Consider the following 27,914-nt stretch of genomic DNA (forward strand, 5'->3'; position numbering starts at 1 on the left):
AGAAAGAAAGAAAGAAAGAAAGAAAGAAAGAAAGAAAGAAAGAAAGAGAAAGAAAGAAAAAAAGAATGAAAGAAAGAAAGAAAGAAAAAAAGAATGAAAGAAAAAGAAAGAAAGAAAGAAAGAATAAATTCCACTGGGGTCCCATTGGCCAAAGTGAGTGACCAACCAAATTGATGAAATCAATATGCAGGTCAAATACTTTTGCATACCAAAGCTATTATAAATGTAATAATGCTTCAATATGGATGATTCTAATTTTTAAAGGGACATCCCAATGCAGAGCAAATGGACTCATCATTTCAGCTTTAATAAAAACAAAAGCATAAATCATTTGAATAATCACTTACAGTTTGTGGTAACAAAATGTGACCTATGTTAATGCAACGAACCTCCATCTCTTTCTCTAGATGCTTTCTCACAGTTGTCACTGGTATTACTTTCCTTACTCTAGGAGCACAAATATGTTCCACTACTGTAGACCCTATGTCTCCTTCAGAGATTATAAACAAAGACTAGCAATTCAGAGATAACAGATTTCTGTCTTTTTTCAGTAATTCTCCCTTCTAAGTGTAGTGAAACTGACTTCAGAAAAACAAACATAAATCCCATTACTCTGTTTCTTTTTTCTTTTTAAAGATGGAAAATAAACCATTTTACAATTCCACTGTCTCACTGTATTATAATACTTGATGTGATTAAGAATGTCTTTTGAACAGATTAAAGATACAGAAATGTTAAAATGAAGGAAAGCTCATGCTTTGTTTTTGGTTTTGTTTGTTTTTTTTAAGATTTTATTTATTTATTTGAGAGAGAGAACATGAGCAGGGCAGAGGGAGAAACAGACTCCCCACTGAGCAGGGAACCTGATGTAGGACTCGATCCCAGGACCCTGGGATCATGACCTGAGCCCAAGGCAGATACTTAACTGACTGAGCCACCCAGGTGCCCCTGAAAGCTCATGGTTTTTAAGAGCAATAGTCCTGTTCAATTTTATTTAAGACTTACTTATTGCACCTAAATTTCATGACTATTGTTTTGAATCTTAAAGTAGTTGCTCTAAGTTTCATTTTTAAATTAATTTTTTGTCTATTATAAACATTCTACTGCCACAGTTATACTTTTAATACTTTGTGTCATTGAACACTTGTAGATGGCACAAATATAATATCCAAGATACATAGTATAATCAAAGTATTTAAATAAAAACTAAAACAATTATTTCCACAGGTATTAAGTTCCATTTGGTGTATGTAGATGCAGATGTATTAAAATTAATGGATATTGTTAAAAATTACATTCATTTTTTTTCAGATCCCAGAAGTTAGCAGAAATGATGAGCAAGAAAATGACTATGAAGATGATATTACCTCACTACTTACATATTCTCCCAGTAAGTGTTCCTGGATGTTATGAATATATGTATATATGTAGCATCTGTATTAAGGTACATATAACTGGTAGAATAAGACTGAAGAGAGCATAGGAGAGCATGGAAAGGCATTTAATTAACTGAATGACTTTTAATTTATAATATGGTAGAAATGTTACTACATTATCTTGCTAGTTTAAATACTTCTATTAAGGGGCGCCTGGGTGGCTCAGTCATTAAGCGTCTGCCTTCAGCTCAGGTCATGATCCCAGGGTCCTGGGATCGAGCCCCACATTGGGCTCCCTGCTCAACGGGAAGCCTGCTTCTCCCTCTCCCACTCCCCCTGCTTGTGTTCTTTCTCTCTTCGGTTGTTAGTCTTTCGTACCCAGAGAGAATACACAAGTCAGGTTGATGCAAATATTCCATTTGACAACTCTGTTTTTTCATTTTTTTAAAAAACAAAGTCACATTCTTTTCAGACCTTAGTTTTCTCTGCTAGGCAATGAGAAGCTTGGACTACAACTCTCTCTAAGGTCCTTACTGGCTATAATAGGATGTAATTCTATATTCTAATGTCTGAAGACTAATTCAGTCTTCTACCCATTATTCCAGATTCCCCTGATATACAATAGCTTGCTCAGCATCTTCACCAACATGCTTGATAGGCACCTCCCACTCAGCATTTCCAAATCCAAAAACCCTAATGCCTGACCCTTTCAAGCCTACACCACCTGCTGACTTTGCCGTCGTCTCAGTAAGCGAAGATTCTTTCCTTGTTTAATTCCATCCAAAAACCTGGGAGTCTCCGTTGGCTTTTTTACTTCCTCTCTCACCCCGTATCCAATACAGTCAGACAGGACTGTTGACTCTACCTTCACAGCATAGCCAGCATTCAGCTGTTCCTCCCTCTTCCATGATTTATCCTAATCCATCCTGCCGTCAGCTTTCCCTGGATTATTTCAACAGCACAGTGGTTCTCAGCGAGGGACTATTTCCCACTCACAACAGAGGATCCTTGTCAATGAACAGAAGCTTTTTTATTATCATGACTTGAGAAGGGAGGTTTACAACTAGCATTCAGTGGGTGAACACCAGAAATTCTGCTAAATATCTTACGATGCACAGGACATACCCCACATGACACAGGATTATCCGGTCCAAAATGTCAGCAGTACTACTATTAAGAAACCTGGCGTAAGGGCGCCTGGGTGGCTCAGTCGTTAAGCGTCTGCCTTCGGCTCAGGTCATGATCCCAGGGTCCTGGGATCGAGTCCCCCATCGGGCTCCCTGCTCCGCGGGAAGCCTGCTTCTCCCTCTCCCACTCCCCCTGCTTGTGTTCCTGCTCTCGCTATGTCTCTCTCTGTCAAAAAAATAAAAAATAAAATCTTTAAAAAAAAAAAAAAAGAAAAAGAAAAAAAAGAAACCTGGCGTAAGCAGCTTCCACATTTGCCAGCCCTAATACTCTATGCTCCTGAAGGAGTTAGTCATTTTTCTGTTCCAAATTTCCCAATACTTTCCCATCATACTTATCCTCCTCATCATCTAAAAAGCCCTAGATAACCTTCTCGGTCCCATCTCTGACCACTCTCTTGTTTGTTCACCGCATGGTGACATCTCACATAGCAAGCATTCTCTGCCCGCAGGGCATTGCCTTTTAACACTGCACAGCTGAAATTCAGCTAACCATTATTGACCACTGGTTTCTCAAGTGGTAGGCAAATTGACCTGCAAATCAAATACAATTAAATACAATGTCTATCTAGCATAATTTGGCAAATCAGTAAACACCTTAAAAAGTTATGGCATAATACAAAATAATGCTAAATATTAATGAATTAATGCACTGATTTTTAAAGTTGCACATTTTATTTTTGTTTTTAGTAATAATAAAACTGATAGTGACCATTTATTTATTATGATTTAATCCTCAGAAGAACTGCCTATAAAGAGAAAAATGTTATTTCCATTATTTATAGAGAGCAACCTCATTTCTACAGATCATTTTTTTTTAAAGATTTTATTTATTTATTTGAGAGAGAGAGAATGAGAGACAGAGAGCATGAGAGGGAGGAGGGTCAGAGGGAGAAGCAGACTCCCTGCCGAGCAGGGAGCCCGATGCGGGACTCGATCCTGGGACTCCAGGATCATGACCTGAGCCGAAGGCAGTCGCGTAACCAACTGAGCCACCCAGGCGCCCCATCCACAGATCATTAGGACCTGGAATTGTCTTGTGTTTGAAATTCTGTGTGACTGGACTCAGGCCTCAGGCTCCTTATTGAGATAGGGGATGAAGCACAGCACACCTTAGTTGGCAGATTTCCATTGGTATCGCCATCTCTATGAAGCTTGCTAAAACTCACTGACCACTACATCTAACTCTCCAGGGCTGGATTCCAGGTTTGGACATTTTTGACAAGGACCAAGGAGACTCTGTGGCTTAGAAAGTGCATACACAAAACGTAAACACTGAATACATAAACATAAAGCAGCTACAAGTAATTTCCTATAGCATGAGTGTAATTCTAAGTTGATGATCGATTTGCCCAGACAGAAATAGTGAAGTTCCTTTGCTAGCCTGAGCCATAATTCCTTTTCAGTGACTACATCAATGACTCCATCAACATTTCTAGAGACTACTTTATTTCAGGCTCAGTGCTTGGAGTTAGAGGAAGAAAGATGAATGAGATTTGTGCAAGAGATCTCCTTCTGTTGGCTGCTCTGCTTAGGCTGTTAATTAAAGAATCTTGGTCTGCAGCTCTAGTACTGAAATTACATCTTTCTCACATGAAAGGAAAGAACAATAAAAAATAAAATTCCATGTAGAAATATGAGTACCATCATGGCACGATTTTTCCTCATCACTAATTTTCTCCCATAACTGAAAAGTTTCTACAAAGTAACTGTGCGTTGTTTAAAAAACAAAAGGTCCTTTTTCTCCCTACTCTGCCAATTGGCTTCTTTAGCCAAATCTCGGTTTAGCAACACTCTAAAACAACCATCTTCTGCTTGTTTATTGCACTGACAACAACAATTCACGTAGTCCCTCCAATTTAGAGATTCCAAGTTTGTTTTAAAATTTTGTGAATCCTTTATTTGAAGCAGAATTTTTATAAAGAAAATTTAAACAAAAAATTTTAAGATTTAAAGTTATTGCATTATAATATCTTTTTTCAATTCTTCCCGAGTGGTTAGAGGGTATCTGTTGTGTATACTATAAAAACAAATGATGTAATCATGATTCTTAAGATGGAGGGAATTTGGATTATTTGGTTAAGCTTCAGCATAGAATATATTTTATAGGTGACAGAACTGAGTCTTAGAAAGATTTACCTACTATTGGTGATTTGGATGCCTTCTCCACCAAAAAATATTAACATATTTTCAAGCATTAAGGTATAATCGGGTGATAATTATATATTAAAGTATAATTAATAAGATCACATTATTATGATAATAATGATAACCATTGCCTTATTTACAAGCAAGTTAAGGTTTATTTTTTTCCTTGTATTTACCTTTTCCACAACTTACTTTTTACTGATTAGGTCAGTTATACCTTTTTCTTTTCTTTTTTTCTTTTTTTTTTAAGATTTTATTTATTTATTTGACAGAGAGAGACACAGCGAGAGAGGGAACACAAGCAGGGGGAGTGGGAGAGGGAGAAGCAGGCTCCCCGCAGAGCAGGGAGCCCGATGTGGGGCTCGATCCCAGGACCCTGGGATCATGATCTGAGCTGAAGGCAGTCGCTTAACCAACTGAGCCACCCAGGCGCCCGCTTATACTGTTTTCTAATAAAAGTGCAGTAATACAAACATATATATAACTCTGCTCAAACAATAACTCTAGAGAACCAGAATGTTATTGTATGCATGAGTGTGTCGTATAGTGAGGTAGCAAGATATGATGAAGCTTTAACTGTTCATTTGGTAAATATTTTAAAAGTCCAAGAATGACTATTCACTAAAATTATGCGCTTGTCATCTTTCTACCATATCAGCTCATAAAAGCTTTATTAGCAGTACTACCACTTCTGTATGAAATTAGAAAATATGAAATGCCTCCAGATGGTGTGTTTAAATGAAATCTACCATCTTCATGAACAGCCACACAGAACCCAGCAGTTCATCGCGCAAGCGGTCGGACTTCATACAGGCGGCGTTCGGAAGGAGCTGAGGCCGAGGAACTGGCAAAGGAAGAAAAAGAGAATGCATTGGGCACAGAGGCCGAGCAGAGCCTCGCAGAGGTTGGAGGTGGGAGTTCTGTGACCGAGTATGATGATGACTTGTATGTGTTCATTCCTGGAGACAATCCAGAACATAATTCACCAGAGCAACTCGTGAGCTGCAGACCCCCTCTCCCCCCGCCACGACCTGTAGCTGCTGCCTCCCAACTGGAAACACCGCACTGCACATTACAGGGTAAGTTTAAGGTTAAAACAACAACAGAAGTTTGACAGGCTTCCATAGCATATAGTACAGTGGCAGATTTGTTACAGGGAAGATCAGCTTTTAAAACCAAGAGCAGCTTTCCTGCTCTTCCTTAACTAAGGCCTCAGAAATCAAGCAAGAGATACCTGCCACTGATTCACCCACAGCCTCTTTCCCTCCCTCCCTCTCTCTCTTCCTTTCTTTCCTTTTCTCTCCCTCTCTTCACCCTCTTTCCTCCCTCCTTCCCTTCCTCCTCCCCTCCCTCCCTTTCTTCTAGAACAGTCTCATTATAAAGCTTTAAATAAGTAAAGCAATAAAACTTGGAGGAGTCTGTAGTCCTTCACATAAAATGAACCTCAAGAATCATGTGGGAAAGTAAATGACAACTTTCCTTTTAAAAAGTACTCTTAGTTGTCTGGCAAAAGGAAAAGGCTAATGTTTTACAGATTTGAAAATGACCTTGGGTACTTTCACTCCACTGGTAGCTGCAGGGGAAGCAAGTGGTAAAGAGTTTATCACACACTGCATTGAGACCGAAGTCTAAGAACACTCAATATATTGCTAAAGTGGAAGAACAGTTAAAGGGCTCTGATTACATTTCTTCCCAAATGCAAGAATGACCTGTGTAATGGGGGGGAGGGGGCGTGGGGGAAGGGGCTGGTGCAGGTCCCATCAAGATGAGCTTCCGTATTGGACTTATCTGGCTGGAGTGTTCAACAGCCTAACAGACTTCCAGCTCCAGGTTCACTCTACAGTCACTAATTATCACCCACTTTATTGATCACTATTTTATATCTACTTTCCACATTCAAAAAGTGTTCTTACAATGAAGTTTTAATAAGAAAGATGAAAGAAATATCTGTTATTAAAACTCTGTTTGTCATTATACTTCTTAGCTGTTGAGCCCTAGGGGGCTACAAAATATATATAAACACTCTTTAAAAAAGGTGGATTTTGAAGCCATGAAATTTAGCATTTGCATCATTGAAGGGCCTGTCTCTATAAAGGTTCAAGTTGATGAACATAAACCTTTACTAAGGTTATACACTGTATTTAGAGATGAAGAGTCCTCCTTAATGGAAAGTATGGAAAACCTCATGGTCATGCCTCTGATTCTTTCACTCATTCAACAAATATTTATTGATTACCTACTATGAGCCAAGCTCTTATAGACCATTGCGATAGATCAGTGAAGTAAGTGTATCAATACTGGGGGTGGGAAGAGAGACATAGATAAGCAGTACACTGACAATAAAATTCTGGTATATTTTCTCACTTTCTACAGATGTGAATAATTTCATATAACTATTAAAATACATTGTTAAGAAGGCAAAGTTGTCTTTTATCAGGCTAAATCTCTTAAAAGGACTGATAATAAATAATATTTTCCCAAATGTAAATTTTTATGCATAGTATATTGGTTAGGAGGTCTGAAACTACTCTATAGAGACTATTCACCAGATATCTAAAACCAGAAGTATACATTGGCTAATATATCTTCTGAAAAGTACCAAATAGAAAAAGCAAGATAAAACAAAAAAATCCCCACTTTTTATTTTAAAACTGTACTTTTACACTTTCTATGCAGTGTTACTTTTGATCTCATCTTTCATAGGGCTAATATAGGAAATATTGTAAATGGAAAATAAAATGTCAACATTTTTTCTTAAAATTCTTTGATTAATGTCTTAGTAAAAAGTAAGACTAGAAGCTACCACTTCTTTTTTTTTTTTTTTTTTTTTTGCCGGAGATTTGGTATGGGTTCTTTGAATTTAGCTAGTGATACCTTCAGAACTGTCTTCTAAGACTAGTTTCATATGCCCTCAAATTATCAAAAAAGTGAGGCCCCCTCCTCGTATCCTGAGCATTAGATTCCCCATAATGGATTTATGGGCATATTCACTGGAGAAAACAAGAATACAAAACACTATAGAACACTTTTTGGTTTATAAAGAACACATTGTCCCTTTTTATCTTCACAACACACATGCAAGGCAACAATCACTATGATCCCTCTTTGACTCAGACCCAAGACCACAGAGCCTGTAATTAGAATGTATCAAATACTTCTATAAACCGGCTTCCTCGGCTTTGAAGAGTCTTCTCTTTGTTACACACTCTTCCTCTAATTTTTTTTTCAAAAATTAGAATGATAGGAGTGATTTATTTTCAACTTTATTTACTAATGTACAGTTTAAATTAAGAATGCTCAAGCCCCACTCTGACATGAAAAGTGGAATCTGATACATTGAGAAGTAAAAAAGTAAAATGTGTTATTTCTGGTGCAAGCCCAACTTTAGAAAGAGTTGGGAAGGAAGGTGGGTGGAGAAACAAAGGGAGTTAGCAGCTCAGGAAATGGGTTGATAAAAGTAAGATAGTTGACACATTCCGCTAAAAATGAAACACTGTAAAAATGTTTCCCACACACTTAATCTGGTTTCACCTGTTATGCTGTCAGTGAAACAGAAGTCATGAAGTCAAAAATCTCAGTACCATATTATTCATAGGGAGAAAGGCAAGTCATGCTGATTTGGAAGTTAGTGCTAGGCATGTAGTCATTAGTACTTCTTGGCTTAAACTAACTGAAACAATCAGATTTAAGACTCCTTTGGGGGAGTCCTCATGAGCCTACCCAGAACAATGGCTGAACTACTTAAGATAATATATATTTTATTCTGCTCTACAACTTGTCTTTCTCCTTAGCTTCTACATTTTTCCACTAAAATATCCATAAATAACCTAAATTGTTTTGGTCAGATTGTCACCAAAGAGGAAGCGGAATAGTTCTCCCTTCAGTCACGTGTGTGAATCTCTCAGAACAACCCACAAAAGTAATGATTTTTCAGTCAGTAACTGAAATTCTTTCCATTTTATTGTTTTCATTAATGCTTTAAGCAAAACATCGGTCAAAAGTCTAATTTTTTAAAGATTTTATTTATTTATTTTAGAGAAAGAGAGAACGGGTGGGGAGGGGCAGAAGGAGACGGAAAGAGGGTCTCAAGCAGACTCCATGCTGAGTGAGGAGCCTGACAGGGGGCTCGATCCCAAGACCCTGAGATCACGACCTGAGCCAAAAACAAGAGTCAGACGCTTAACTGACTCTGCCACTCAGGTGCCCCAAAAGTCTAATTTTTAATAAAATTCTCATTGGTGTGGCAGGGAGCCATCAAAATGTTTTCCAACTTATTCATTAACCAAAGTATGCGATACCTTTGTCTTCTAAATAACTGCTATAAAATATTTTAATACATTCTTTAAAAAATATGTAAAGATTTTACTGGCTATTAAAACCATGAAAGATTACTCTTTTCATATGAATTAATCTTCAAGTCATTGATTATCCATGCCACCTTCTCACAAATCCTACTTTCAGTGTTCTTTAAGAATGAAGTTCATGCTGTCTTACAGACATCAAGAGTTGCATTTTGGAACCTCAGTTTGTTAAGCCACAGTGAGACTTCCTGTAAGAAACCAAGTGATGGCATGTTTGGCTAGTCCCCCTGTCATTTTCAGATAAATTGAATGTTAAGAAAAACACCCAGTGCAAGCCCAATGAAAGGTGAAATAACTTCAAGTGAAAAAAAAAAAAAATCTTAGCATATTCTGCTTGAAAAACAAGTTTTCCAAAGCGTTTGGGATTTGAGGCTTAGTTTTATCACTCGATTTTCTGATATTAAATCCCTTATAAATTATCTGGAAAATACTTATATGCCTATTTATATGTTTTCAGAGAAGTCCATGTTTTAAACAAACCTTTGTTTTTCTTTAAGATTATATTTTTAAGTAAACTCTACCCCAAAGTGGGGCTCAAATTTACAGCCCTGAGATGAAGAGTTGCATGCTCTACTGGCTAAGTCAGCCAGGAGCCCAAACAAACCGTTATTGGTTTTTTTTAAGATTTTTTATTTTTTATTTGACAGAGAGAGAGTACAAGCAGGGGGAGCGACAGGCAGAGGGAGAGGGAGAAGCAGGCTCCCCGCTCAGCAGGGAGCCCGATGTGGGGCTCGATCCCAGGACCCCGGGACCATGACCGGAACTGAAGGCAGACGCTTAGCCATCTGAGCCACCCAGGTGCCCCCAAACTTTTTCTTTAAACAAAGTTAACAATTACAAACTGCAGGAGAATATGTTAGCAAATTATATAGTGTACTTTTCTTTTTGAAATTTATGAGAGTATATATAAATTATTTGGGGAGAGTTTCAAGGAAGTGACAGATGGACATCAACAATATTGCATAAAATAGAAGAGTAACCACCATCTAAATATTTCATAAGCAGGGAAAATGGTGGAAGGCCAGACGGAAAGAAGTCAAAATTGGTGTGATCTCGGAGCAAGACAAGAAACAGGAGGTGAACCCAAAGAAGAAGAAAAGAAAGAAGATGAAAAGGAGCAGGAGAAGGAGGAAGACCCGTACACGTTTGTTGAGACTGAAGACAGTGACTATGACGTGATACTGGCCAATATGAGTACAAAGAAAAAATTGGGGAGTCGCTCTTTTATTATAAACAGACCTCCTGCCCCTACACCTCGACCCACAAATATCCCTCCAAAAGAGGAAACCACACCTTACATAGCTCAAGGTAATGCTTTTTGTTGTGTGTGTGTGTGTGCGAGTGTTTTGGGGGTGGAATTGTCCTCTTTTTAGTGGGGTCAAAAACCCCAAAGATGAAAAATCCAAGTCATAGGTGAGTTCTATTGACCCATTTTTAGGGTCATTTAGGACCCATTTAGAAACATAATGAATAAAGAAAACAAGAACAATGGGTAGGGTTCTTGTTTCTAATTCTTCATTAAAGAAGGATAATTTTGACAAATTATCCAAGAACATGAAACCACAGCTTGTGTGGAGAAATTCTATTTGAAACTTTTTCTATAATTCTCTAAGAGGGAAGCTCAACTCTTATGAATAATTTGCAACACAAGATAAGAGGTAAATACTTTACTTTTGCCCCAACTTTACTTTTTGCTCCTAATTCCATGTAAAATAACTTTAAAAACCTAAAAAGTTGTGAAAACTAGAATCTCAGATATACAACCACAATTACTCTGATAATTGTACTTCACCCCACCAATTAAGATTCACTTCATCTGTCATAGAATTTCTACTTCATTTTACACTTCAATTCTTCTTTCTCATTTTCTACTCAGTTGAATCTGAATAAAAAAACTAACAGATCCCGGAGCTTTTTTTATATCTATAGCCCCAGCAGAGTACATTTACACTACTATTATTTCCTGGCATTCTTGTATACTCTGTTTGGTTTGATGTAGTCCACAAGTCCATTGTGTCTGAGAGATGGACTTTTATTTATCAGTGCATTGCATGCATTTTGGGGCTAAAATACCATCCTAGGGACTGAGAAAATGGGCTAAAACAATTTCTTCATCCTTGAGGAATTCCTAGGTGATAGATATGCAAATAAATATCCAGAGTACAATGTGACACTTTTTTAGAGATTTTTTGAGCAAAATGTTTGGGGGATAACTAAACTGAGAAGCAATCAATTATACATTCAAACAATTTAAACCAAGTACTCAAACAGAACATTTAAATGTATACCACGAACCTGCCCAAAAGAAGCACATTTACTCATCTGTGCTTAATATGTTCAAAAGAAACCATTCTATTGCTTAAGCATTATGTTTTGAGAAATTTGTATAAGAAAATTTAGCGAGTATATATATAATTTCCAGTGTACAATATATTTACTCAACAGTGTTCTGCTGATAATGTTCAAGGAACTATTAAAAATTAGAAAATAATAACAAATTAATAAATGTGTCAGCTAAAATAAAATCTCAACTGGAACAATTATCTAGATTATTAAGGCAGGGATTAGCTGTAATTAGAAATTCTTAGATTGTCTAGCATAGTGACATCTAGGATGTTACTAGCTCTTAGACAAGGATACTGCCTCCCAATAAGTATTTTTTAAAGAGAGGAGAAACAGCTCAACACAAGAATTTAGTTATATTCGAGAAATTTCTGAAGTGGTACTTTGTCCTCTGTATCCCAGTCCTTGGGGAGTTCTCAGGACCACAAATAGAGACTCCTATGTTGCGGTGTTCTATTTTTTGCATTTTATCTTCTCATCCTTTTATGGGCTGTCATATTCTTATTTTCCATGAGCTCTTTCTTGTTCTCTATTTGTTTTGGGGGGGATTTTATTTATTTATTTATTTGACAGAGAGAGAGAGCACAAGCAGGGGGAGTGGCAGGCAGAGGGAGAGGGAGAAGCAGACTCCCCACTGAGCAGGGAGTCTGATGCGGGGCTCGATCCCAGGACCCTGGGATCATGACCTGAGCAGAAGGCAGACGCTTAACCATCTGAGCCACCCAGGCACCCTTTAAGAAATTTTAAAAGCTATTTATCTCCCCTACTTATCACAAGTTTGACACCCTTCAGCATTTATAAGAAATCTTTCTAATTCAATTACACAATGTGATTTATTCTCCTTTCCATTATTTATTCCTTTCCTCTTTCACTGGAATTTACTTGCTTTCCTCTCCCTTTTGTGCTATTGATTGTTGATCATTCTCTTCCCACATTAAGAAAACATTGCCTCATCAGCTAATTCTTTCTTGATGTTCTTTGCATTTCACAGGATAAAAGTCTTTCATCACATCTTTCCTCTTTTTTTTTTTTCTCTTTTTCATAGCTCAGGCAGCTCTATTAAATAAAATTGCCATCATTTCCCAGAAAGCCATCCATTCAATTAAAAGAACATTAATTTGCCCCGGTTCTTGCCAGAGCACAGAGGTAGTAGCGGAATGTTGGCACATCCAGCGTATGTTAATGTAGCCCAAAGAGAAGGATGTAGAATAGGAGACGGAAGAAGAAAGCAAGATGCAGAATCCCAACTTACTATTTCAGAAATTCAAGAAAGTACTGGCAAGGAAACTAGGCAAATAAACCAGAGAGATATAGGAAAATCATGTTGGCTTTTGCGAGATCATAGAAAACATGTCTGTTGGTGTCCACCTCTAGTTCCTGGCACAGAGCTCCTGAAACCTTTGTGATTTCCTGGATGACAGGAGGGTTTTTTGCTCTAATGAGGCAACTCTGAATGGGCTCCTGAATGGCTGGATGACGGCTGGTCATGAAATACACCAAGCCATGATTAGAAGCTTAGAATCTTCAGCCCTAGTCCCCCATTTTCTTGAGAAGGGAGAAGGGCTGAACATGTACTTATTGATCAATAGTGCCTATGTGAGGAAGATTCCATAAATCCTAATAGTAGGGGATTCCCAGAGATTCCCTGTTGGCAAACAAATCCACACAGGAAGGCTGACACACCCCAACTCAGTGGGGATAGAAGCTCCTGCACTCAGGACCCTGAGTATTGTACTCTGGATATTTATTTGCATATCTATCACCTAGGAACTCCCAGACCTTGTGCTATGTATCTTTTCATCTAGCTGTTCATCGGTATCCTTTATCATGTCATTTAATACACTGGCAATTGTGTTTTCCTGAGTTTTGTGAGCCATTCTAGCAAATTAATTGAACCTGAAGAGGGAGTCATGGGAATTTCCAATTTGTAGCCAAATTAGACGGAAGCTGTGGATAAGCTAGGAATCTACTACTTGTGATTGGCATCTGACGTAGAGTGGAAGCAACGCTGTAGGACTAAGCCCTAAGCCCTGACTAAGTGTCAGAATTGAGTTAAACGGTGAGACACTCAACTGGTGTCATAGAATTTCCTGATGGGGGGAAAACTCCGCACATTTGGTGACCATAAGTGACTGAAGTGAAGTGTCGTGAGTGCTGTAGAGGTGTGAAAGTGAAAGAGACACACATAAAAGAAGACAGGAGGAAAACTGGGTTTCCCCGTTACAGCTTTGCAGAAAGTATTCAGATTCAGCTGCTATTACTTAAGCAAATAACTTCATATATCTGAGATTCCATTTCCTCCTTGTAAGTTTGGGATAAAAATAATATCTACTTTAAGGATTGCTGTAATCTTTAAGTGAGATAAAATTAGCCATTACCCAGCACAATATTTGGTATGTGGTATACACTCAATAGATTATAATTAATAGCAATTCTACTTTGTCTTTGCTCAGTTTCTGGGCAGACAATGACTTTGAGAAACTAACTTTACAGGAAAAATGTGTGCTTCCTGGATTCTGGTGGCGTCAGAGGCTAAGGAAGCTATTAGAGATGGAGAAGAAGGAGGGGGATATCCTGTCCTCTAAAGGGACAAGTCTACTTTGTCTACTCCTTATAGTCTTAGTCTACTCCTTATAACAATTATTGTGAGACAACTTTTATGCTTATTTCTAATTCATGCAACAATCTTACATGGTTGGCATTAATAGCCTCATTTTGCAGATGACAAAACTGATGATGTTCAGTAAGTTTCAGTGTCTTGCCCATGGTGATAAAATTAGGAACAGGAAGATGTAGGATTTGGACCTACCTCAGTCTGGTTCTCTCCACAAATTTCCTTTACTGATATATTTATTTCTGGATTATTTGTTAATATTTATTTCCTCCTCAGACCCATAAGATCGGTGGAGGGAGAGACCAACCTTTTCTGGTTTTGCCCGTCATTGTATCTTTTGGTACCAAACTTGGTGCTGAATTCATAGTGGAAATTATGAATATTTGAGGAATATTAATTGAATGAATATGAAGATGAAAAGATGATAAAAGTGACAAAAGCCACATTGATGTGGTTCATTAGGATACCTTATTAACACTCTGGAGGATGGTCAGAATAATATATCAATCTACTAGTTCCTAAATTTCTCTTGTTTTAAACCATCTTATGGGTTTTTTTAAATTTTTTTATTTGAGTATAGTTGACACACAATGTCACATTAGTTTCAGGTGTACAACACAGTGATTCAGCTTTTTTATACAATATGCTATGCTCACCACAAGTGTAGCTACCATCTGTCACCACACAGCGCTATTACAGTACCATGGACCATATTCCCTATGCTGTACCTTTTCTCTCCATGACTTATTCATTCCATAAATGGAAGCCTGTACCTCCCACTCCCCTTCACCCATTTTACACCCCTACCCCCCAAAACACACACCCTCCCCTCTGGCAACCATCAGTTTGTTCTCTGTATTTACAGGTCTGATTCTTTTTGTTTGTTTATTCATTTATTTTATTTTTTAGATTCCACATATGAGTGAAATCATACGGTATTTGTCTTGACAGTTAAACCATCCTACGTTTGAAGTACAACTAATGTGAAAAGGAGAGGTCATACAAAATGGGACAAAGTTCCAGGATACTGACATACAGCTAAGCATTCTAATCCCTTTCACACAGCATAACATAATAGAGGCTCTATTTCGACTATCACCCCTAGAAATGTAACTTTTTAATGCAAAACTAAACCCATGGTTTTTTATTAAGAGATATGTTTCTGATTTTTTATTCCACTCCTGTCATACTAAACCTAATTTTGGTGAACAACAACAAAAGAATAATTTATTTTTCTTTCTTTTTTTTTTTTTAAGATTTTATTTATTTATTTGAGAGAGAGAATGAGAGAGAGCGAGTACATGAGAGGGGGGAGGGTCAGAGGGAGAAGCAGACTCCCCGCCAAGCAGGGAGCCTGATGCGGGACTCGATCCCGGGACTCCAGGATCACGACCTGAGCCGAAGGCAGTCGCTTAACCGACTGAGCCACCCAGGCGCCCTCTTTCTTTTTTTTTTTTTAAAGATTTTATTTATTTATTTGAGAGAGAGACTGAGATAGAGAGAGCATGAGAGGGGGGAAGGTCAGAGGGAGAAGCAGACTCCCTGCCGAGCAGGGAGCCCGATGCGGGACTCGATCCTGGGACTCCAGGATCATGACCTGAGCCGAAGGCAGTCGCTTAACCAACTGAGCCACCCAGGCGCCCAATAATTTATTTTTCTTAAATGAAAAGTTTATGAAGTCTGTGTGCTTTCAGATGTTGCATTCTCTCCACCTTTTTTTCCCTATAATATGGCAGAGGATCAGGTTCATTAAGTTTCAAGAGTATGGAGGAATTAATATGAATTTATAGTCCTCCTTAATGACAGAATTCTTGATTTAAGACTAATCAAGGAAAGAAAATGAACACTTCGCATAGTGTACATAGATTGGTAGTAAAACTATATGCATAAATCATGACAAGAGATGACTGCCTATTGGGGAAAATTCTTCAGCATCAATGGGCAATTTCCCATTTTCCCCTCACATAATTAATAGAACCAAGAGCCTTCTTCAGAGTCTATATTACTGGTTTGGGGTAGAATGTAATTTCCCTTTCAATTTTCAATTGCTGCTGAGTTGCCCTTGGCATTTTGCAGAGCAACAAAGTTGTGTATGACCTTTTTGAGAGCTACTCTGCTACTGGGACCCCAAAATGTCAAGTACAACTCAGTTGCTCTCAGAACTTTTCCACTTGCAATTCATTTGTACTTGAAATTGATCACATACAATGTAATTGAAATGCAAACAGAAAAAAAAAAAAAGACCTTGTAGAATCTCTTAGGAAAATTAATCCGTATCATTGTATATGTGAGAGAACGGAATGGTCTCTGTCCTCGTTTGTGAAAAAATGTGGTCAAGTGGATTAGAGTAGGCCTTAGGTCAAGTGCCTTGGATCCTACTCTCTGGCTGGGTGACCTTGTCCAAGCCATTTAGCTTCCGGACTCAGTATGTATATCCCAGATGCTCTCAGGACAGAGGGACATATTTATCATTCTATTTGTAAGCCCAATGTCCCTGTATCCCCCCTGTGATTCTCCACCTCTCCCCTTTCTTTGATAGGGCGCTGGAATAGCTCGGCAAAGGAACAGTTGTTTAGACCTGTGCTCGAAGCGTCCTTCAGAGGGAATCCAGCCTGCCTGTGTGACCCAGGGGTTTTGATTGGTTTTCTGTCCTCACAGCAACACATCACAGCAACATTGAATGACACCTACGAAGGGCTTTGCTGACCATCTGTTAGAATGCTGGCATAATAATGAAGAACTTTTCCAGTCTCATCTTCCAGAAATTCAATTCCTTCATGTTAGTGAAGGGAGAAAGAGTGATCAACTGTGGTGCAGATTGACATTTATATTACATGTGACAATAAATGCAAATATCATCAAGCACTTAAATTTTCATTCAGCAGCAGAGTAAATTTCTGGTCTTTTTCCCCTTAACTTTTGATGCTTATGAGTCTGTTAAATATCTCTTTTGTAAGAAGTTTAATTGGCCTAGAATAGTAGTTCTTAACTGGTGGCGATTTGCCTCCCTGGCAACATTTGGCGACGTTTAGGGACATTTTCAGTTATCACCACTAGGACAGTACCAATGGCATCTAGTTCGTAGAGGCCAGGCATGCCACTAATCCTTCCTACAAGGCACAGGAAAGGCCCCATCGCAAAGAATTACCCGCTTCAAATTGTCAACAGTGCCAAGGTTGAGAACCCATGACATGGGTTGTTTCCATTGTTAAGACAAAGTAAACATCTGAACAGAGTACTTCAGAGAATGGTCACTTGAACATGAAATCATAGATGGATCAAATAGCTATCCACATGAGTTGTCTTTTTTCTCACATTAGATTTCCTAAATTCACATTATCTTTCAGCAGTACTCTTAGTGTGTACCTCTTTTTTCCTCTAAATATGTAGCAGTTGGAGAAAAACAAGATGTTCTGCGGGCTTGGCACACTGAGAGGACCCTCCTCAGAGGGACCAGCACGAAATTCATGAAGATTGTAAAGCTGGATAAAACTGAATTTGAATCATGACTCAGCCACTTAAAAGTTGTGTGGCTTTGTGCAAGTGATATAGCCTTGCTTCATTTGTTTAAAAAAAAAAAAAAGGATAAAACCTCCTGCGTAGAGTTTTTATGGGAATTAAAATGACCTAGGTACCGTAGCTGGCACAACAGAGTAGGATGCAAAAATGGTAATCACCATGATGGAGGGTATTCTGTAGACCCAGAGGTGAGACAGGACATGCTAGATCTTTTCAGTTGGTGTGCCTTTGGCTTCTTACTTGGGTTTCAAATGCCAGTATCTCATCTTGCATGACTTTTCCAAGTTATTTATGAACTATCAATAATGAACCCTACACAGAACAAGTGGGACAGCCCTGTCCTTTTTGAGTCTTCAATCTGCATTTCTATAGTTGGAGTCTTAATAGCAGAATTAGTATTTAATGCCTGTTCAAAGTGAGCGTGACCAGGCCCTATTGGTTACCTCTTAAGATAGCAATATTTCCTGATAGAGGGATAAAAAGAGAGGCCAGAGAGGTTGTTTTTGGTAATCACCAAGCATGAACCAAAAGATGAACTCATCATACTTTCCAGAGTATTACAGTGGCTTCTCAACAACCCAAACCACTTCTCTTTCAAACAGAAGGAAAATTACTAGGGATGTTACTAGAGTAATGTCTTCACTTATATCATTATTGAATACAAATGGTCAAAAAGAAAAATCAGGCAATGAACCTGAATGAAATCATATGGAAGGAGACGAACCCCTAGTCCAGTGCTATGCAAGCCATAGGTGTTCAATACACGTTACCTGCCTGGTAACAAGAGGAAGGAGGACCTGCCTGCCCAGTGGTGGATTGGAGATTTTGCCAATAAACTCGTTGCAGTGGCCTCAGGCTCTAATTACACAGAATTCCACAAACCAACTGCTCTCTGTCTTTTGGAAGGTTTCAACTTCCTGGATAAGAAATATTTCTAGAATAGAAATATTCTTATTTGCATCAAAGGAGAAAATATGCAAATAAAAACAGTTTGTATTCTACTCTAGTAAAAATTAAGTTCCTTAGAAAGAGAAAAAAAAATTATAATAAGATTTCCTGTTTGGGGAGAAGATTTTTATGGGAACATGTCTATTAGACTTAAAGTTTCCATTACAAACTGGAAAGAAAATTCATGCTTTCTCCTTAGGAGAAAATTGATATGGCCGTTGAATTAGAATGTTTATGCCATTTTCCTTCCGGTAGTTATGTGATTTCCAACTTTCCTTCCCTACCAATCTCAGAAGTATTCTCCTTTAAGAAGAGAATATCGTAACTCCTGATTCCATATATCTCCCAGGCAGTAAACTACCTTCAGTTGGACAGCCTTCACAGGATGTAGCTGATGTCACTGTCTATGGCCATGCCAACCCTAATGTGCCTATTCAAATGTGGTGACCTATGTTTGATAAATTGGTTCAAATTAATAACCTGTAACTATCGCTAACAGAATGCAATGGTGGTTTTAAGCCAGTAGGAGTGCTCAATCTGTCTTGGTCAATTTGCAAAGAAGCTACCTCTCTCCTCTGAGCTTCGGTTTGTTTAGACAGTGTGACTACTTACAGGATTAGAATATTCTCTTAACCTGTTTTTGCTGCTTAGACAAAGGGGTTGTTTACAGTGTTTTGGGTTTTGTGGGGTTTTTTGTTGTTTGTTTGCCTTTGCCTCATTCCACCTTTTGGTGATTACCTTTCACAGGGTGCAAATTGGGGTGAACAAGGTAGGAAGAGTAAGGCCTCAGGGGTCAAATTACTACCTTTGCCTTCCCTGATTGTTTCTCATCTCTATCCTCTCTCATCAGTAGGCGCTAAGGACACATTTGACCTTTGCTTAAATGAATACATGAAAATGGAGGACATTGTGGAAACTATGACTGGGTTTTATTTACCTTTGCCTAACACTGCAGTTGGTTACACAGTTAGCAACGTAATGAAAGCTTATTGAGTAAATAATAAACACACTGCTGCTACGTGTACAATATCATTCTGAGAACCCAGAGCATAATACAAATCCGTCACTTTTTTATATCAAATCTCTAGTTTCGAGAATAATCTTCAGTGATAGTTCTAAACATTTTATGTTGCACTTCTAATGGGCATGGACCATCAAGGGGTTTGTTGTTTATAAGCCACATCTTTATGAATGCATTTGGCTATTGCACAGACTTTCCATTACCTTAGCCACTTACAAAGAAATTCCAAATAACTTTTGTCAGATATTTTAAGGAGGGTGGCTTCGGTAGGGTCCCTTTGCTTGAAATAGGCCATAAATGAAGTTGACATGAAGAATGTTCTTGCAAAAGCAACCTGGAAAGACAAATAGTACCAGTGAATTCATTATATTTCACCTTCTCCTCCTCCTCTGTTCTTCTGATAGTTCTGCTTTGCTTAATGTTTTGAATATTTAATACTATGCTAATTTTTTTCCATTTAGTGTCATTTCTATTCTAGAGAAAATTTTATAGAAGTTGTTCCGCCAATATTTAAGATAAATGGGGATGGTATTTGGGACATTTGCATTGTTTGAGATTATTTTGAACTTCAAAAATTGTTTTTCTTTCTCTATGGGCTTTTTTTAATGTTTAAAGGTGGTGACAACTACTAATAATGTATTCATTTTCCTTTCTTCTCAAATTCCAATTTTAGGTAGGAAGAGAAAAATAAGATTTCACTGAGGCAGAGTCATCAATGTTGATGCATGTCATAATTGCCTTAATGACATTTTTTGAACACTGATGCAGTAAAATGTGATTTAAAAAAAAATAGTATCCTGCAAGAATTCAAGCATATAGGGACAGGATCACCTCCATATTTTCTAAAAAATTAACCTTGGTCTGTGGTTTAACTTTCTAGTTTTTCTATTAGTCTAGGCCCTCAGTACAAATAATCTCTTCCTCAAAACAGAGCCCCCTATTTAAATTCATATTTAAGAATTTATCCAGACACTATTGGGCCTGGAGTGATTTGGGAAATAAGAATTGGTAGCAATGTCAGAGTTGAGTGAGACATCGGAGATCATCTCATCTGAGCTCCACCTTTATCAGCAAGAAAATAAAGTGCCAGGAGGGGAAAGCCATTTTCCCATGTCACATATGTTGTTAACATTAAGACAAAACTATACCCCTTCCCCGGTGCCAAGTTAGTTAGCATTCTGGCATATAGGTGGGTTGTTATTTTTCCGATTTCTGTATGTTTAAAACAGACTCTCTTTTTATTCACCACAAATCTTGTACAGAAGTATGTAGTTTCATATATAAAGCTGAGTGACCCATAACCCAATGTTCAATTCTCAGGATATCATGGATTTTACATTTACCTCTTATAAAGGTTTGTGTCAGTGAGCATGGTAACTAGAAAGCGTATAAAGCTTTTTAGAACAAAGGTTTTACTGGTAAATTTAAAATGTTTCGGCTAATATTAACCGTAAAAAAGAAAGATTAACGAATTCTGGAATTTTATATCTACCTATCCTTTTCCTAAGGCTAACAGAGTTAGCTTGTTATGCATGTTTGAGTCAGTGATCATTTTGATGGACTAGCACTTTCTTCAGGAGACAAGTTAATATAGGTCTTTTTCCAAGATTACCTCACATTCAAAAATACCTCCTAACTTCCATAGCATCAAGAAAACAGTGTGTTTGGTAATGTGCTAATTGCGTCTTTGTAAGGAAATGAGGCTTGTGTGTAGGTGGAAGGAAGGGACCAGTTGAAATGGGTGCAGCTGGAGGTGAGTTAAGAGGGAATTTCAAGAGAGATTATCCAGGGAGAAAGGGCCTTTGTACTGTGGGGTGTGACAGGATGCACACCCTGCTTTTAAAAAGTTCTCTTATCAGCACTTTGATAACCATCCTTCTCAGACATCCAACTTCCCTCCCAATCTTCCTTCAGATCCCAGGCTCTTCCAGCTGAAAACCCTGGTGAAATCTCAACAAGAAATAAATAACACTCTTTATAATTCTAAGGCTAGAAACCGAAAGAGAGTGTTGACTTGTGTCGCATTTACTGCATTTCACGCACCCTGGGCATTTGTTGTCAGCAGAACCACATACAGGATGTGAAATGATTTTTAAAAAACTAATGGCAAAAATCTGGAAAAACTAATACCAAGTACTCTGTAGCTTCAAAATGCAGCAGAATTATTAAAACTGATCGATCGATGTACTCTTTATTTGGAGAATTTGTTGTCCAGATTTATCTTTGGATTCAGATTATTTTCCATATTAATGATGCCAGACTACAGCGTTTTTTGTCTTCGACATTTTCAGTTATCATCTTAACAATATTGGCAAAACAGAAAAAGCACGCAAAGACCCCCCCTGTTATTAAAATTTCAAGACTGTTTCATATTTTCAAGACTTTTTAGAACTGGCCAATGAAAAAAAAATCAAGCACCACTTGTAAAAATTTTTCTAATATCCTAAAATATACTCACACACCATATATCCATCATTATATTTTATTTAAGGAAAAATACAAACCACAAGCCCAGAACTTGCCATTAAGTTATATTTAGCATGTTTTCCAGATACTAACGTGAAGCAGAAAATTGATTTTCAAACAGAAATGATGTTATTTCATGAATATAACTCTTCTTAAACACATCATACTTTGAAAATATATTTGCTTTTCCTGTTTGAAAGAAGACAGTAGGGCAGACTACTCTTTGTCTTGACAAACTAAATATGCTTAATAAATCATTTTTGATGTGATAGGATTTGGGGCAATTTTTTTAAATTCAAAAAGATGTCATCCAGATTAAACACAGGTGTGACCTTGATAATAGATTGGTCTAAAGAATATTAAAACTAAAGACAGAGAATATAAGACAACTGCTGGGCTGCATCTTCCCATCAGAGTGGTCAAGCACCATCCAGCTGCACTGCTCGCTCCCTCCCACATGCCTCAGCTCCATTGTCCCAGGAAAGTCTGGTGAGCTGCTAAGAGGATCAAGAGACCCAGGCATGCTGGCAGTGCTCAGGGGTTCTTGTGAATCCCCTCCCTCTATCTCCTTCTTTATCTTTCAAAAGAAATAGTTATGGAAGAGAAGAGGTAGCAGTGCTGTGGAGAACCAAGCAATCGGTCGAAGTTAAAGGCTTGAGGCTCTAAATCACGTCTCTACTAACAACAGTGCTGGGATCATTGCGAAATTACTCAGCCCTTTTATAAGTTATTAAAACTTCCACCTCCCTCATCTTTACACATATGAGGTTGGACTCAATCTCCAAGGCCTCTAGCTGTTTCCAAACCCTGTGATGCAGACTACCCATAAAAAATAAATAGCATGAACTCTGGGATGTTCAATTTCTAAAGTCAAGTTGTAAAGGGTATAAGCTTTTTCATTAACAAATGCCAGAAGCTATACGGAACTTTGTGGGGTGCTCAATAAATATTAAACAATCAATTTTATCTTTCATCAGCAAAATGGGGTGAGTAATGCTGATTTGTCTCACAGAATTTCGTGCGAGAAATAATAAATGAGAACAAAGCACTTTTCAGATAATGAAGTAATTCGAATAAGCTGCTTTAATAGGTCTGAGGTCTAGCTAGATGATGCAAGAATAAAGTATCTTTTTTATTATTACATCTGTGAAATACAGCAGTCTTTTCATCTGTTTAAGAAGAAACCGTCATTACCCTTGCTTATCACCAGAAAGTCAGCATGAGTAATTTCTGTGCAAATGGAATTTTTCGTGTGATTTTAATTTATCACTTTTAACAAAATGCGCCTTTTAGCTTTACCTGATATCAGAATGGAATCATATCTTGATTTAAATAGTTTAATGAGGTGTTCCATCAGCATTACACTCTTCTGCCTAAAGAAAATGCTTTTTGTAATGACTGATAAGCTGTGCAAATGAGAAAATTGTAAATTTAATAATCCTCCTACTCAAAAATAATACAATTCAAGAATTGCTACTAAGGAAAATGAGGTATCACATTCTAGTTTCCTGGAGACTTCCACAGTCTGTTCTTTTTCATGCTTGTGTTTAGTAAATATTATGTGCTTTTTTTTTTTTTTACAGTGTTTCAACAAAAGACAGCTGGAAGACAATCTGATGGTGACAAGTTCCATGGTCTTAAGAGACAAGGTAGTAACATGAACTTCAGTTTATTCAATAATCTCTAAGTAAGATTTAAAGAAGTCCTATGAATATTGGGTAAAGTCTCTGAGGATAGAAGTAAATAATTGTGTGCCTGATTAGTCTTACTCTTTAATTAGTGTCTTGCCCAAATATAATTTTGTCATTAGATTAATACAAGAAAATTATTTCAATTAATAAAGGCAAGAAACAACCTTGTGAGAATGTTTGTGGTGATGTTGATGATGTTGTTACCAGGGCTGTAGGAAGGTCAAGTGATACAACTTCTCTAACCTGTATGGAGACCATGCTTTCATAGACCATTAGAGAGAAGCCTCTGGAGTGTAAGTTGGGTGGGTTGGGGACGGGGGAACAGATGATTGATTTCTCAAAGAAGGGGACCAGCATGGGATTTCTGTACTCTGCATTGAACTCCAATCAAAGATTGGACCCTTGTCTCACTATTCTTTTGCTCTCCACCCTCAATCTAGCAGTTTTTGGAACACTTACTTGTCAGGCAGAAACAAGCTGAAAACTGTAGCTACAGAGACAGCACACACAGTAGCAAAATTGTCCTCTCTCTCTAAGATTTCCCTGACGTGCCTGGTTCCAGTGGGAAAGAGAAACTCTAGCAGGTTATTTACTACGATGTTCCCCCTGATAATAAGCGCTTGGTTAAAGTTCAAAAATGAAAAATGTAAAAGGTGACGGATGTAGGGGGCTGGCTCTGATAATCAATAATCTCAACGCACCTTGGAAATAACTTCAGTCCAAGATAGCATTGCCTTGAAATTGCTACCAGGAAATTATTGAAAGACACATTAAAATAAAACCAAGAGGTATCTCCCAGTAGCCACTGAACACCGCCCCCCGCCCCCACCAGTGTCCTTCGTGCCATCGTAGAGATGGCTGGGCACTGACTGCACCCACTTCTCACTCCACCTCAGTGGACCTGCTCGTAAGGCGTCATGGATTGTCCTCCAAGCAAAGGTATGTCCTTAACGAGTGATCTTCATCCATCCCTTCAAATGGTACTTAGATCATTCTTCCAATTAAGTACATGATGCTTGAATGCAGCACATGATGAAGCTGAATTTCTGGCCCTGAACACATAGATATACTGCTTACAAATTTACATGTAGAAAAAAAAAGAAAAGAAAAGAAACCTCTATTTGACAGCTTTCCATTTCTAGTGATTTCATAATTTGAAGGAAAAGATTTATCTTTTTAAGGTTATTATCCCTCCACTGTACCTTTACCTCTCTCAAGAAAGAAGTGCAGGCCTCCATATGAGATCATTCTACAATTAGAATCAAACAGTTCCTGAGGAATTAGCAAAGTAGAGATTATTCCTATCAGGACTCCCCCACATACCCCACAGAGTTTTGGAAAGAACAAAGAGAGAGGATGCTTTGAGATCTTTAGGAGAAAATTTCCCTGAAGCATTTTTAAATAAATTACTCAATTATCATGTTTTAATTAAATTCTGTTAAAATTGAGGAGGAAATGTGAAGAAACCCATCAGAGATGAAGGAAGGTGACAAATAGCAAGAGGAATGAAGAGGTCCTTGGAATTCTAGCTCTTACCAGTTGTCCTCTGGCTACCCCCAGAGAGCAACATAAGGAAAGGCTGCTAGTGTCTATTAGAGACAAATTATTCTTCACCTTATGTACAGAAAAATAGTCCCTTCTGTAACCAGAAAAAAAAAGGGAGGGGAGAATAGTGAAAGGAAATAAGAACCTAATTATAAAATATTTTATTGGATTAATATCTCTCCATACCTTGGTACCTAATTTGTTTAATTAAGATCAACAATCAGTATATTTTTAAAACTCTTTTAGGGCTAGGATATGAAAATTTTACTCAAATTTTGTATGAATTTTTTCTCTCTGTATATTTAAATCCAACTTATTGATGATGTTTTAGATTAGTCACCTTAGAGCAGTTTCCCTAGATTCTTTTAACCCTGGATATCAGTAATTCTGTAGAAAAGAAAAGAATATTGTTCTACTTGCTAGGAGAAGAGGAACATTAAACCTTGTGAAATGTTGGAAAACCTCCCTGATTACTGCAGTCTGCAGGGAAATCAGAATCTAATGTGAGAACAGAAGAGATAATTAAGAATAATTGGGAAGATTTTAAAATTATACAATTTTACTTTTTTCTTTATTCTCTCCAATCATTTTTCTCTAAACCTTTTCAGATATTTATGACTATTCAGCCCATGGGACATACTAGGCGATCAAAACTGCTTATTCCTGAATTAATGATTACTCTTTAACTATCCTGGGATTTCATGGTATAGTTGGAAAAACAGTACCTGCTTCACCAATGATAATCTCTTTATTTGAACAACAACAAAAAAGGCCCTTTTATGAAATTTTTGTCAGAATCAAGATTTCCTAAAGGGACTAGACAGGTTCTCTAAGGAAAGTTAAAGAAATTATTTAATTCTTTCACTCTATGCTGGACGGAAAAGGGATTACAAGAGCCAACTATTTTCCCACTGAAATTGTAAGTGTTTCGGATGCCCTACATTCAAGACTGCCAAGGGATTGCCAGGAAGTTACATTATTGCTAAGTCAAGGAATTTTCCTGAGGAACAGAAAAAATTAATCGGCACCATTTCCATGGAAACTTAACAGATTTCTTCAATTCAGTTTTCACATCCTGAAAAAATATAGGGAAAATGGTGAGGACTTTGGATCCTCCAGATAAAAATTTCCATCAAAATACAGTTTTAAAATCAGTTTTCCTGAGTTGGCTTTGAAATTAGAAAATGCCAGAGTGATATCTCAGAATATGCTGCTAGCACAGCTCTCCGACCTTCCCCAAACTTGAGCTTCCCAGGGTGCTCAAGGGTTTGTTCATCAACATTGCAAGCCAGAGAACTGAATTTTGTCAGTGGGCTTGGAGCCGATCAGAGTTTTGAAGTCTGAGTCACGTTAATGATGCTGGTAGAGGACTGATTTATAACCCCTAATTTTAATCTATTAAGTCTATACTAGAATGCTTGGATTCATTAGACCCCTGACAAATAATAAAATTTCTATGAAATATTATTAGTAATTAGAAGACTACTAGGTGAACATGATCAAGTCAAAGGGGGCTGGAAGAATGAAAGGGCTGCTTCTTCGAAGACATGGAAATATCTGGTTAATTTCCCCTGCCTTACAAGATCATGTAATAGTCTCAGGTCAAGATTTCTCACATTTCCCATACCTGTTACACCTTTTTTCCCCCTTTGTTATATCTTTTTCTTGGACTATGCCAAGGAGCCTTTTCTATCCTCACTGGAATCATCCACATATTATTAACGTAGTCTTACCTTGAATATGGTACATGGCAACTGATGAGGTTTAGCGTTCCTAGCATTTGGAAATGCCTCCCTGTGATTATGGGCCACATCCACAAATCTCCTCACACAGTTAAATAATGAATCTCATCAGGGATGTGCTGTTGCTGTCACTCTTGGAAGGCAAACCATTTCTTTGGGGGATGGGGTTAGGTTGGAGGTAGGGGGAGCACATCCACGCTAGCCAGCTGCCTATATCCAGGACTCCCAACCCTAGATGAGCATAAGAATTATTTGTGGCGCTTCTAAAATTTGGTTGCCTAAATCTCACCTTAGACATGGCTAAAAATGGAACATGTGAGAATAGTAATGAGCAATAATCTCAAAACCACCATGCAAAAGACAAAATATAACCAAAAGAAACTTTTTTGAAGGCCATATTGTAGTCAAATTAGGCCACTAACTGTTATACTTCAAAAGTAGTCTGCACAATATAATTTTAATTTTTGCCATGTTTAAACCATGCTTAACTCCATGTTTCACATAAAAATTCAGATCTCCAACCACTCCCCATTGTATTATTATATCATTTGCTACAAATGACTTCTGCTGTTATCATTTGTTATCATGCTTTCCATGTTGTTTTCTTATATTCGAGACACATTCGTCTAAGTTCATAATTCCATAAAAAGTGGAACAATAAACGATATATCAAGAGAATCAGGTCAATAAAAACATGAAGGAAAACACTTATTTTTGATAATGGAAACTATTCACATGTGTTTAATACGTAGGCACTAGATCTTCTCCACTCAGTAACTACCTGCCTCGCCCCAGGTATAGTCTGCCCACTGATTCTTCAATACAGACTGAAAAGTCATTGTTGGCTGGTCTTTTCAGGGGGTGTGAATGCTCATGGGAAAGATACAGTCAGGGAACATATCTTGTTTGTGTTCTCCAAATGCTCAGTGCTGCAGTAGTCTGATAAATGTTAAGTA

The 27,914-nt window shown here is 37.7% G+C and overlaps 1 protein-coding gene across 2 annotated transcripts in view; it reads left to right on the plus strand.

Annotated features, from left to right (window-relative positions):
- The window catches only part of BANK1 (B cell scaffold protein with ankyrin repeats 1), a 308,047-nt gene that overhangs the window by 261,737 nt on the left and 18,396 nt on the right, over positions 1-27,914 (plus strand). The window contains exons 9-12 of one of the 2 annotated variants that reach the window (XM_035030170.1): positions 1,312-1,390; positions 5,473-5,787; positions 10,072-10,377; positions 23,564-23,629. In XM_035030170.1, coding sequence (XP_034886061.1) covers positions 1,312-1,390; positions 5,473-5,787; positions 10,072-10,377; positions 23,564-23,629 — 766 coding nt within the window. The remainder of the gene's footprint in view (positions 1-1,311; positions 1,391-5,472; positions 5,788-10,071; positions 10,378-23,563; positions 23,630-27,914) is intronic. The other variant, XM_035030171.1, reaches the window with a different exon arrangement.

The sequence above is a fragment of the Mirounga leonina genome, unplaced genomic scaffold, assembly GCF_011800145.1.
Source record: "Mirounga leonina isolate KUSES-001 unplaced genomic scaffold, KU_Mleo_1.0 Mir_357, whole genome shotgun sequence".
Lineage (NCBI taxonomy): Eukaryota > Metazoa > Chordata > Mammalia > Carnivora > Phocidae > Mirounga > Mirounga leonina.